Raw genomic sequence first — 13,103 nt, 5'->3', positions numbered from 1 at the left:
TAATCAATTTGACACAGTTTAATCTAAAGAAATTTTAGGACTTAAGTAGGGTGTCACGCCCCCTCCGATAGACATGAATGGAGGGGGCATGGCGTGACTACATATCTCCAGTTTTAAAAACAAAGAGCTTTCCTAGACTGGAGGCGCAGCCCCGCATAGAATGCGGGTTCTGCTCTTTGGCCAGGTAACCCCTTTAATAAATGTGGACCACTGTATTTTTCCATTAATATTCTCTACTTTTAAAACTCTAAAATGTTATTAGACTTTTTGAATAAAAACAAAAAACAGAGCAATTTAGGTAGAATTTGTGTTCCCCACTGTGTGCCATACAATTTTAATGGGGTAGCCAGTGAAAAATAACTTCTCCCCTATCCACATGATGGGAAATAAGTGTCTGATCATGATAGATCTGACTGCCTGCCCCTGAATGCTGTTCTCGGATATATTTGGTGCGCCGATAGAAATGAGGTACTGGGTTGCAGGCATGGGATCGCACAGCGAAGGATATTGTATTCATTTAGTTACAGACTAGCCAGCCTACAGTTAACTTTTTCATTATGTTGTAAATCTATTTTGTTGTGTGTGAAGACAATAAAGTTGCCGTGACCACTCTTTTGAAGTGAATCCATTGTGTTGGAGTGAGAATTTCCTCCTGTGCCAACCATTTTACCCTGGAGATAGTGATCCCATGAGCTAACTTGCCCCGAGTTGTCACAATATATCTTTATAGTTATGTCAATAGGCTTATTCATATTTCTTCTTTTTCATTATGAATACAATCAATAGCAATGAATTCCCCAATGCCTATAAACATTGTTTTATGATATGTGTTGCCTGACTATGACTTGTTCCATTATATCATATGAAGTTCTACATTTTGCCTAGGGTTGCATTTACATTGTGTTTTCGTTAGATGACTCCTAACAGTGTGCAAAAACTGGCAAATACATTAACAATAAGATGTTTTTCCCATCATGACTAGGCAATATGTGTCAATATGTTTCACAATAAAGCTGTAATATATATATATATATATATATATATATATATATATATATATACATACATTTAGATGTTACATAACTTTTACTTAGTTTCTTATATTTACTGTATGATAGAAAATCTTTTTAAGAGTATATATAGAATTAACCAAATTCCCACCACTTAAAAAGGCTAAAATTTCAAAAGGCTATTTTGTGACAGTGTGTCATGTGTGCTACAAAAGTTATCTTTTATAAAAGTAACAAATTGTTGTTGTAGACCACCGATGTCCAACTGAAATTCAGTCTAAGGGTAGGGTCAAGTGTGCCATATTTTGCTGTGTATTTGCTGCTGCATATTTCCCTAATCATTGAAGTAAATGGGTAGAAAAATATACAACTGATTTTGCTACCATTTCACTTCAATGGGTGGGAACATATGTAGCAGCAAATATGAAAAAGCAAATACTGCACATGTGACCCTACCCTAAAGGATAGGCAAAGTTGTATGATGCAGCTGCCTTCCCCAACATAGTGATCAGGCTTGAGAACTTCTGAATGTGCTGGCCAACTATAAAGAACAAAAGAACCACTGTTGTATTTTTTGTATTGGTGACCATGTGTCCTTAAATATTTATGTAATTTTTTTCTATTACGTCCATGTAATCTTGTTATTGTTTTATGACATGTCTATATCTGTGACCTATATTTCTTAATTGAACAGACATTAAAATGTCCCTGTCATATAACAAAACATTTGACATGTTACAGGACATGTCTAAAGTTTTGTTCAGGGAGTCCAACCGATAGTTAGACCAAGCAAGGAGACGTGTTTGGCTATGCCATTTACTTCCTGTCTCGTGGCAATATTCATCCAGTTGCAGGAGATGGACTCCAATGCAAGCCTATAGAGCCTGCTCCTGCAATTGGATGGAGATTGCGGCAAGCTAGGGAGTGAAGCACATAGCCACGCACTTCTCCTCCCTTGCTCTAATGATTGGTGGACATCTGAACACTCAAAACCCCAACTGAGCGAAACTTTCAACATGTCTATGTAAAATGACAAAAGTTTTGTTAAATGACATGGAAGAGTCTAAAATGTTTATGACATCTTGTTTAAAAGGAATCTGTCAGCAACATCAGGCGCACTAACTTGTAGTACTGCATGTAAGTGTGGGTGGTGCTGATTCAAATGGTAGCTATCTTATCTTCCTTGGGGCTGAAATTCTTGAGATATAGTTAAAGGGGTACTCCGGCGCTTAGACATCTTATCCCCTATTCAAAGGATAGGGGATAAGATGCCTGATCACAGGGGTCCCCAGCGGCAGGACCCCCGCAATCAGGCATCTTATCCCCTAACCATTGGATAGGGGATAAGATGTCTAAGCGCCGGAGTACCTCTTTAAAAATCCTGGTGCACTGGTTCTTCTTCCTAGAAAGTTCATTACTCACACTCCTATGCCCATGGGTGCTATGTGCCAAAATTCTGTACAATCTTGGATCTCTAGCCCTGACTAGATCAGCCAACCTTGACTATTACCGTGCTCACACCATTTTTTAGCATGAAGCAGCTATGTGCAGAAGAGGCAACAAAAGAATATTCATTAGGGTCTGTGAGTAAGGAACCATGCAGGAAGAAGAATAAATGCATCTTAGGACTAGGAAAAGTCTGAAGTGCACTAAGAACCTAATTTCGTATTACATGCTGTATATTTAACAATATTTCAGGAACAGCAGCACCTAGGAAGATGAGGTAACCACCATTTTGATCAGTATCGTCCACATTCAGGCTGGGTTCTTATATGTCCGTTGTCCGGCACAGTTTCCCTCCGGCGTGCACCAGAGGGAAACTGATGCAAGAGCTGATCCCATTCATTTAAATGGTACAGTTCACAATGAACGCCAGATAGTAGGACAAACCGGAGGGCCCCAGACAGGGGAACACAGCTTGCTGCGTTCCCCTGTCCACTGCCCAGAAACAATGAACGCCGGATGCCATACAACTAATGCACGTTGTCATCAGTTGTGGCATCAGTCGCGTAGAGATTTAGGCTGAGTTCACCTATGCCGGATGACGGACATATGTGAACCCAGTCTAACAGGTCGCGCCAGCAGTTCAGTACGGATGATGCTGCTGAGAGATTCCCTGTATGTTTTTTAAAGAAGTATGAGAAAATGAAAACTTACCCCATCTTGTGCTTTTGCAATAAGATCATAACTTCCAGGCTCTCCTTCTCTATCAATATCTTGTGATACACAAATACGTCCGGAATCGGGGTGAATCGAGAATTTCTGAGACTCTTCAGTGCTGTGGAACCTATCATATAGGGCATAATGGACCTCTCCAAAGGAACCGGAGTCAGCATCAGTAGCCTTCACCTGTAAAAAACATTGACAGTTCTTTATCACATCACAATTCACACATCACCTTCTGTTTATAATGAATTAAACATGCATGCCTCATATGATATATTATGCATTATGCAGCTACACATACAGAACAATAAACCGTTAGTATAAACTTTATAAAAGCAGATTTTTTTTCAGTTTCATTTTTATTTGCAGCTTTTCAATAACTACAATAATTGGGTCTTACAGTCTTTATTAATATAAACAGGTAACTAGGACATATCGCCTGTGCAGCCGGTTCAGCTGCACAGGGGCCCAGTGTGTGAGGGGGCCCGCCGCCCTTTCCAGGGCCAGCCCTACCATGGGACCCAGTGGGACCATTGGCCCCAGGTGGCACCTTTCAGGGGCAGCACTTTACTGCCCCCTTTTTTTGTGCCTAATAGGTTCATGGTAGGGCACTTTAGACAGTGAGTCTGCAGCCGGGCGATCTGGGTCTGAAGGGGGACGTTGCGCAGGAGAGAATAAGCACTGCGCAGGCCAGGTAAGTGTGTCTATGTGTGTTTCTCTGTGTGTGTTTATCTATGTGTGTGTGTGTGTTACTGTGTGTCTGTGCCTATCTGAGTGTTGGGGGGGGGGGGGGTGCTATGCTAGCCAATGTGGGGAAACTGCTACCTAATGTGGGGAATCTATGCTACTTAATGTGGGGAAACTATGCTACCTAATGTGGGGAATCTATGCTACCTAATGTGGGGAAACTGTTACCTAAAGAAGGGAATCTTTGCTACCTAATGAGGGGAAATTATGCTACCTAATGTGGGGGAACTATGTTACCTAATGTGGGGGAACTGCTGCCTACCTAATTCTGCAGATTAATGTGAGCTGCAGTGCAATTTTATGGTATAGTACTTTTTATTTCTTCTTCTTTTTTTTTTGAGGCATTCTTTGCACAGGGGCCCTCTGCTGTCTGTGGCCGCCCCTGCAAGTAACACGCCATTCATTATATAATAGCGCATACATTTTTCTCCCACATGGCACTTCTAAGCTTTTGTTATCTCTATCTTTTTCTTCTGCATTATAATCCTTATCCCTTAAACACATTAGCTCTGAGGTGATCGCAGGCATCTGTAGTGTTGAAACATACATATTACATATAGCATAAAACTGTCACAAAAAGATTACGTCAAAACTTCTAAAATGTGTTCTTTCCGCCCCAACAGTTAAACTGACAAAAGGTTAAGAGAGAGTGTGCAATAAAATAAATGCAGGCTTCTTAGGATGTAAGGTATTATTTTGTGATTAAAAGGTTTAAGAGTTTTCACCAGCAGAACTGGGAAGAAATATTCTGTTGCTAAAAAATGGTACCATAGAAAAACCAAAAAGTCCTGAAGCCACAGTAACACAGCATACACATTAATGGGGTACTCCGTTGCTAGACATCTTATCCCCTAACCATATGATAGGGAATAAGATGTCTGATCATGGGGGTCCGGTCTCTGGGACCCCCTGTGATCTCTGTGCAGACACCCACCATTCTGAACATTATATTCAGCATGCCAGGTTCAGGAGGCTGTGGTCAGGACATCACGCCATGCCCCCTCATGATGTCATACCACACCCCCTCCAATCATGTCTGTGGGAGGGGGCGTGATGGCTGTCACGCCCCATGCCATAGACGTGAATGGAGGGGGGGGGTGGCATGACGTCACGACCACGGGCTCCCGAACCCAACGTTTTGAATATAATGTTCAGAGTGCCGGGTGTCTCCACAGAGATAGCGGCGGGTCCCAGCGGCAGAACCCCCGCGATCAGACATCTTATCCCCTATCTTATGGATAGGGAATAAGTTGTTTAGCAATGGAGTACCCCTTTAAGACCCTTTTAGATGGGCTGACAGCTGCACTATAACAAGTGCCAATCTCTTGATCAACATTTAATTAAAAAGCTTAAAAAGATTAAATACCTACAGTCGATGGACCATTTGTGTGGACTTTAATTTCATCTTGTCGGATGTACATACTCTGTTTGCATAGGGCAATGGGAGGCCGATAGCAATGATTTTATTGGCTTCACAAAAGAACCAATGAATTGAGGAATAAGCACTATTCAGTCCATGTAAAAGTGTCTGTACTACACAACCATACACATATGCACATCCACAGACCAATATGTATCATTTACTGATCCAGAGTTTCAGTCTCTATTATACTCCAGAGCTGGATTCACAATTCTGCTGATCGTTATTGAAAGCAGTCAGCAAACATGTGACAGCCCAGCTATTTTGGTACTACTGATCTTAGAAAATGTCTAGAAAATTGCTATTACTTTACTATACTTTAGATTTCAGATTAATATACAGTATATTTGAAACATAATTTTTTTATCTGCTTATTAAAGGGGTTTCACAGTTAAAACATATTATTAGCCTATTCCCTCCAATGAGACCGGACCTGCAGTAACCTAGCACAGCCAAAATACAGTGTACAGAGCCTTCTGCCACAGCTCTGCCAAGCCGATGATTGGTGGGGATGCCGAGTGCTGGCACCCTGCTGATCAGATTTTGATGGCATTAGGATAGGCGTCATTGTGGTAAACTCATTAAAAAAAATTCAACAAGATCTGCTTGTATTGAAACGTGGTCAACTATACTCTGCTATACAGTGTAAAATAATTGGAATTGTTAAAACTTTAAAATTAAATGGTTACTCTGCTGGAAAACCTTTTCATTTAAATCAACTGGTGTCAGAAAGTTAAACAGATTTGTAAATTACTTCTAGTTAAAAAATGTAATCCTTCCAGTACTTTTTAGCTACTGTGTACTGCAGATGAAGTTCTTTTCTTTTTGAATTTCTTTTCTGTCTGATCACAGTGCTCTTTGCTGACACCTCTGTCCATTTTAGGAACTGTCCTGAGTAGGAGCAAATCCCAATAGCAAACCTCTCCTGCTCTGGACAGTTCCTGACATGGACAGAGGTGTCAGCAGAGAGCACTTGTGGTCAGGCAGAAAGAAAAAAGAAAAGAACTCCCACTGTAGTATACAGCAGCTGATAAGTACTGGAAGGATTAAGATTTTTAAATAGAAGTCATTTATAAATCTGTTTAACTTTCTGCCACCATTTGATTTAAAAGAAAATGTTTTCCAGTGGAGTACCCCTTAAACATTCACCTTTTCTTAAAATGTTTGGAGGTGCTAATATGTTTGTGGTACATTTACAATTATTCTAAAATATCTTGACATACATTTTTGGTTTTACAATTTTTTTATTCAATATTTTATGAAAAGTTAAAGAAATATATTATTTAGAGACAGATACTAAAATATGTTCTTTTATTTTAATCTGTATCTACTTTTTGATTGTCATTTTTTTTTTTCATTTAATTTTTTTGTACATTGTTATAGAGGCTGCCATCATGCCTGAGATGTTCTAAATAACATTTAGAGGGAGATTTATCAAAACCTGTCGGGAGGAAAAGTTGACCAGTTGCCCATAGCAACCAATCATTTTGTTTCTTTCATTTTTAAACAGACCTCTGCAAAATGAAAGCTTGGATCTGATCGGTTACTATGGGCAACTGGGCAACTTTTCCTCTGCACAGGTTTTGATAAATCTTCCCCTTAGAGATTGTTTTACACCAAATCCATTGACCATAGACAGCAATAGACAGGACCGGTCCTATTCAGATGGACTGGAGATGCTACTGGCCAATTTCTGTGACCTTTTCAGAGGTGGATTCAGTGTTATCTCTCTCACCTTTCACTGTACACCTGTACATGCTTAGTAGAAAGGCATTAATGGTAATTGATCTGTACAAGACAGATAGTCTCAGATAAGTTTTAGGCCTAGTGGCCAGAATGGAAACTGCAGGATTGCAGGATAATTATAGAATATAGATAGCAAAATGGAAAATTAGAAAAAGAACACCGAAAATTCTTTAAACGTATATTTAACATAAAAACTTAATTTAAACAATAGAATGCTGCTGGACTAATACGGCTACTTCAAACTATGTTAAACAATAGGTCATTTTTAATGAGACATTCCCTTTAAGCAATGTAGAATGAATGAATGAATTAATTAATTAATACAATTAGAGATGAGAGAACTTACAGTAAATTCGATTTGTCATGAACTTCTCGGCTCGGCAGTTGATGACTTTTCCTGCATAAATGAGTTCAGCTTTCAGGTGCTCCCGTGGGCTGGAAAAGGTGGATACAGTCCTAGGAGACTCTTTCCTAGGACTATATCCACCTTTTCCAGCCCACCGGAGCACCTGAAAGCTGAACACATTTATGCAGGATAAGTCATCAGCTGCCGAGCCGAGAAGTTTGTGACGAATCGAATTTACTGTAAGTTCGCTCATCTCTAAATACAATGCATGTTATTCATATTAATTAAAATTGTATTGGGAAATTCAAGCAAATATAAAGTAAGATTAGTGTCTTCTAATGAAGGTTTCATTGGACCCTGGGGTTCCTTGGAACCTGGTTGGGGATTTCCTAAAACTAGAGCTGTTACTTTTACAGTACTTTAAATAGCTATTTGGAAAGGAAAATATTTTTAGGGGTAAAAAAATTTGGAAATTACAATTAAAAGCTCTTTCTTCTTGTGAGGGGTTCTCTGAATTCATGTCTTACTACCCTGAAGCAGGAACAAAAGCAGAACTGGAGCAAGTTCTTTACCACCCAGTCATTATTCTAAATGCTTAATTTTTACAGAAACTTAAAAGAGAAAACAGCAATTTGAAATGGTTGTAAGCACTATACAGACTTGACTGCATATGTAGCCATAGGTATGAATACAATAAGGGCTTTATAGTGTGACCACAGGAAAGGGACTCGTACCACAGTATTACTAGCAGCAGAGCTCTCATTAATAGTACCACCCACTCGTATATTAATACCATTGACCTGTTTTATGACATTTTCAATGGCAAATGGAGCATGAGTTACAGAACCGAAAACAATAAAAACACCACATATGCTTATTCTGGAGTGCGGATGCAGTTGAACTGAATTCTTTATATTAAAAACAACACTGGCTTTAAATCATACTAATAAATTCACTATAACATCTAGAATCCCACAGCTGGGCAGCAATGGCACAGGCTGAGAGAGTGGCACGATCTGGGCATTGTACATTGTTTGTGGTGATACACCTCTGTTTACTGGAGGATAATTGTAGTCATTTGGCTGTGAGCCATGGCAGATGACAGAATAATGAAATGCTTGAGAGCCGCAGGAATGATAAATGAAGGTTCATTGCTTTGTTTATCAAGCTGGTTATTTATCAGAACCCTGAATTATCACATTTCAAATAAATTGATGAATATGAAAATGCTAATTCACATTACCCTATCATTTCCCATAGGGCTGGTTTTTAATGATCATCTTTAATGCAAAGCTTCTGCTCATCTTCTACATAGCCTCCTCTAATGTGACCCAAACTACATAGGAAAATTAAAGATAAAAGGTTGACTTATCGAAGGGTGCTCCTAGTGAAGAACAGGGGAACGTTGAAAAGTTTTGCACAAAGCCCCGGGTTACACAAACATTTTGTAACATTTACCCAGTCTGTACCATGCTTGCCAAACATAACACTAGATGAATTCCACCCAAAGTACTTCCCATGCACTAGAGGCTGTCATCCTTCTTGCTTTGTCAAATGCTTGGTGCAACAGGGCTGATGGCAGCAATACTTAAATGGCTACTGTCATTAAAACTATTTTTTGCTATTGCACTCCTTATGGTAAATACAAAATATTTCTAATATACTTTGGTTTAAAAAAAATGAAATTTTCTATGTTTTATTTGTGCTTAAAAAAGCTCCAGAGCACATTTTCCCCCATCTCATACACAGACTTAGGACCAAAGCCCAAACACAGGTAGTGCAGCCTGGAGTGCTGAGGGGGGGGGGGGGGGGGGTGTCCAACCAACAGCATATGGCAGTTAAATGGGCACTGTAACCAACTTTATTTTTTGATATGTTGTAGTACTTATGTACTACAACATATCTCTAATATACTTTTATTATTTTTTTTCATTAAAAAGGTTTAATTTACATTTAAAAACCGGCTACTGAAAAAGGACTGATTTTGGAGTGGCAATCAGTCCTTTTTCAGTTAGGCTGCACTCGCTCCCTGCCTGTCAATCAGACAGGCGGGAGCGAGCGCATTGGCTCCCCGGCCACTGGCTGGGAGGCCACTCCTCCCGCACATCGCCGCCGCCTCGTTGCCGCCGCTGTCCCTGCACACCCGCTGCCAGACTCTGCAGTAACTGCAAGTGTAATGAGGGAACGGGGTATGCGGGTTGGGGGGCCGGGGGGGGAGGAGGGAACGGGCTAGTGCCGTAGCGGGGGGGGGGGGCGGGGGAACGGGCTAGCAAAAAAAAAAATAGGATGGTGGGAGCTACCCTTTAAGTGGGAGAGGAGCTATGGTTGGATGAGGCTGGACACACCCCTCAGCACTCCAGGCTGCACTACCAGTGTTTGGGCTTTGGTCCTAAGTCTGTGTATAAGATGGGGGAAATGTGCTCTTGAGCATTTTTAAGCACAAATAAAACATAGAAAACTTCATTTTTTTAAACAAAGTATATTAGAAATATTTTTTTGTTTACCATAAGGAGTGCAATAGCAAAAATGTATTTTAATGAGAGTTACCCTTTAATTTCAGGGAAAGTAACTAACAATGCTATTGTGTACTAAAGGTGAACATCTGGTCCTTTTTCCTCTAGCAGTAGGGCCTGGAGGATTTGCAGTTTTTCTATTACAAAGTGAAAATATAAACAGCAAACTAGAGCAAAAAATATTTTTGATGCTAATGTATGTATACATGAAGGGGATCACAGATACTCTTATGCTCACAAATAATGGCACACACAAATACTTAAGTGCATCTCGCAGCTTTAAAGGGGTACTCCACTGGAAAACATTTTTTTTAATCAACCGATGCCAGAAAGTTAAACAGATTTGTAAATTAATCCCTCCAGTACTTATCAGCTGCTTTATACTACAGAAGAAGTTATTTTCTTTTTGAATTTCCTTTCTGTTTGACCCCAGTGCTCTCTGCTGACACCTCTGTCAATGTCAGGAACACTTCTGAAAAGGTGTCAGCAGAAAGCACTGTGGTCAGACAGAACAGAAAGTCAAAAAGAAAAGAACTTCCTCTGTAGTATACAGCAATTGATAAGTACTGGAATGATTATGATTTTTAAATGGAAGTAATTTACAAATCTGTTAAATGTTCCGGCACCAGTTGATAAAAAAAAAAAAAAAATTCCAGTGGAGTACCCCTTTAATGCTACAAAGTGCTGCTTTGACCTTTCCAGCCAAACTGCCAGGATGACTTCCAGTGTCCCAAAATATCAGCAACAGTATGACACATTGCAAATAGCACAATGTTACAGCATGATGCCTCTAACAGGTGCAGTCACGCACATACTAGTGTCAAGCAAAAATGTGGAGATTTATCGAAACCTGTACGGGAGAAAAGTGGAGCAGATGTTTATATAAACCAGAGTGCTTCTTTTATTTTCATAAAGACCTCTAAAAAAAGAGGCAATCTAATTGGTTGCTATGGGCAACTGGTCAATTTATCATCTGCACAGGTTTTGATAAATCTCCCCTAAAGTCTTCATAAAGAGTACTAGCAAAACATTTACTGTATATAGTACCAGCAACAGAACCGCCATCGCCATCCAGTTATCCTTCCATGCTAAAAATACGGCAGTTTCCTCTCCTCTGTGGTTACACAGGGGAAGCGCCGCTCAGCTCCATAGGGGAGATTTATCAAAACCTGCCCAGTTGCCCAGCAACCAATCAGCTGGCTTCATTCATTTTTAACAAGGTCTCGACAAAATGAAAGAAGGAATCTGATTGGTTGCTATGGGCAACTGAGCAACGTTTCCTTTGCACAAGTCTTTATAAATCTTCCCCATATGTTGTAAGTTTTGACTGTAGTTATTAGTGCCGTATGTTTTTAAACACTGAAAATCCTGGACTGACTATTTCTACTATTTTAATAAATAAATAAAAAATGTAGTGCATACTCCTATCAGAATTAATACTATAAAGCTACCCCAAAATACCATTTACAGTCGCATGACATTCTAGGTTTGGTTAATTTTCCTTAACAGGATTTTAATGAATCTTAAAGGATAACAAACCCACACGTTCCAATTTGTTTTATATTAACTGTTTACTTTCTTCTGTGATTGTACAAATCTCTGTGCACTGTTCAACATACATTGTTAAAGGGGTACTCCGCTAAACAAACGCCGGGTTCCTGCGGCAGAGGTCATGATGTCACGGCTACGCTCCTTGTGATATCACACCACGCCCCCTCCATTCATGTCTATAAGAGGGGGCGTGTCAGCCAACACGCCCTCTCCCATTGACATGAATGGAGGGGGCGTGGCGTGACGTCACGAGAGACCATGGCCATGAGGTCACAATCAGGGCCTCCGGCTTGAGCATTTTGAACAAAATGTTCAGAACGCTGGAGCACCGGAGTACCCCTTTAATGCACCAACACATAAACAAAAGAACACTTAAAAAAGGGATGTTAACTCCTCAATATCCTATTATCTTCTAAATACTTCTTTGAATAGCAATCCATACATGACTAGGAAAGTCTTATTTCAGACCTCTTGATAACTTACTGTATGACTTAGCTCTATAAACAATCTTTTGTTCCTTTTTATAAGCTCTGCATTACTACAAATGCAACTGACATGAAAACACAAGTAAGGAAAAATACAGTAGAATAACAGACACTAACTCAGTTTGAAAAGTACTACCTGCACTCTGAAGCACATGACAAGTATATTGATTCCTTAGTTCCTTATGCAGAAAGGACTGATGAGGTTAAGGTGATGACCATAGTCTGGATTTAACACATATAACCTTTTGCGTACAGTAACTCAAACAGAGGTACCATCTAAGGTTAAATGGTAGACACCTTAAGACAGGCAGGATAGAAGTTATAGCGGCTGAGCTAAGTATACGTAACAGGCAAGTTATCAAATAAATGGTGTATCAGGCTAAAGTAACTGAGGTTCATTTGGCTGCAAGCTGAAGTCCCTTTGGTCACAGTGACATAAGCAGAAGGTTCTCCTCTTGGCCGCCGGCCTATGCAACAGACTCCAGCGAAAGGGCTTCATTGTAATTGTAGAACAAACAGAAATCTTATTGGCTCCATGTAAACCTTACAGATGCAGACTGGGGCATCTGACATTTCACAAAAGACGGAATGTTATCACAAGCTAAAATAACAGGTTAAGTTTGTTCTTTCTGTTTTATGATGGAAGCTTACAACGCACAATTTAGGGTCACTTTCACCGCATACCCAACAACCCAACAACAGGTTCTGCAGGCTTACTGGGAAAAAGTACTCAAAGTTACCTCCAGCATACAAAGGGAAGCGGTAGAATATTGTGAGAACATCACCTCAACAACATCAACAACAACATCACGTCAACAACACCTCTGATGTGGTACTCCTCCCCTAGACATCTTATCCCCTATCCTTTGGATAGGGGATAAGATGTCAGATCGCCGCGGTCCCGCTGCTGGGGACCCCCGGGATCACCGCTGCGGCACCCCGCTATCATTACTGCACAGAGCGAGTTCGCTCTGTGCGTAATGACGGGCAATACAGGGGCTGGAGCCGCGTGACGTCATGGCTCCGCCCCTCGTGACATCACGGCCTGCCCTCTTAATGCAAGTCTATGGCAGGGGACGTGACGACCGCCACGCCCCCTCCCATAGACTTGTATTGAGG

At 40.4% G+C, this 13,103-nt stretch overlaps 1 protein-coding gene across 1 annotated transcript in view; it reads right to left on the bottom strand.

Moving 5' to 3' along the window:
• The window catches only part of DCHS2 (dachsous cadherin-related 2), a 333,064-nt gene that overhangs the window by 170,045 nt on the left and 149,916 nt on the right, over positions 1 to 13,103 (bottom strand). Inside the window, exon 2 of the mRNA XM_056562413.1 lies at positions 3,168 to 3,359. Coding sequence (XP_056418388.1) covers positions 3,168 to 3,359 — 192 coding nt within the window. The remainder of the gene's footprint in view (positions 1 to 3,167; positions 3,360 to 13,103) is intronic.

This window comes from Hyla sarda, chromosome 1 (genome assembly GCF_029499605.1).
Source record: "Hyla sarda isolate aHylSar1 chromosome 1, aHylSar1.hap1, whole genome shotgun sequence".
In the NCBI taxonomy this organism is placed as follows: Eukaryota; Metazoa; Chordata; class Amphibia; order Anura; family Hylidae; genus Hyla; species Hyla sarda.
This window is presented reverse-complemented; position numbering and strand designations above follow the sequence as displayed.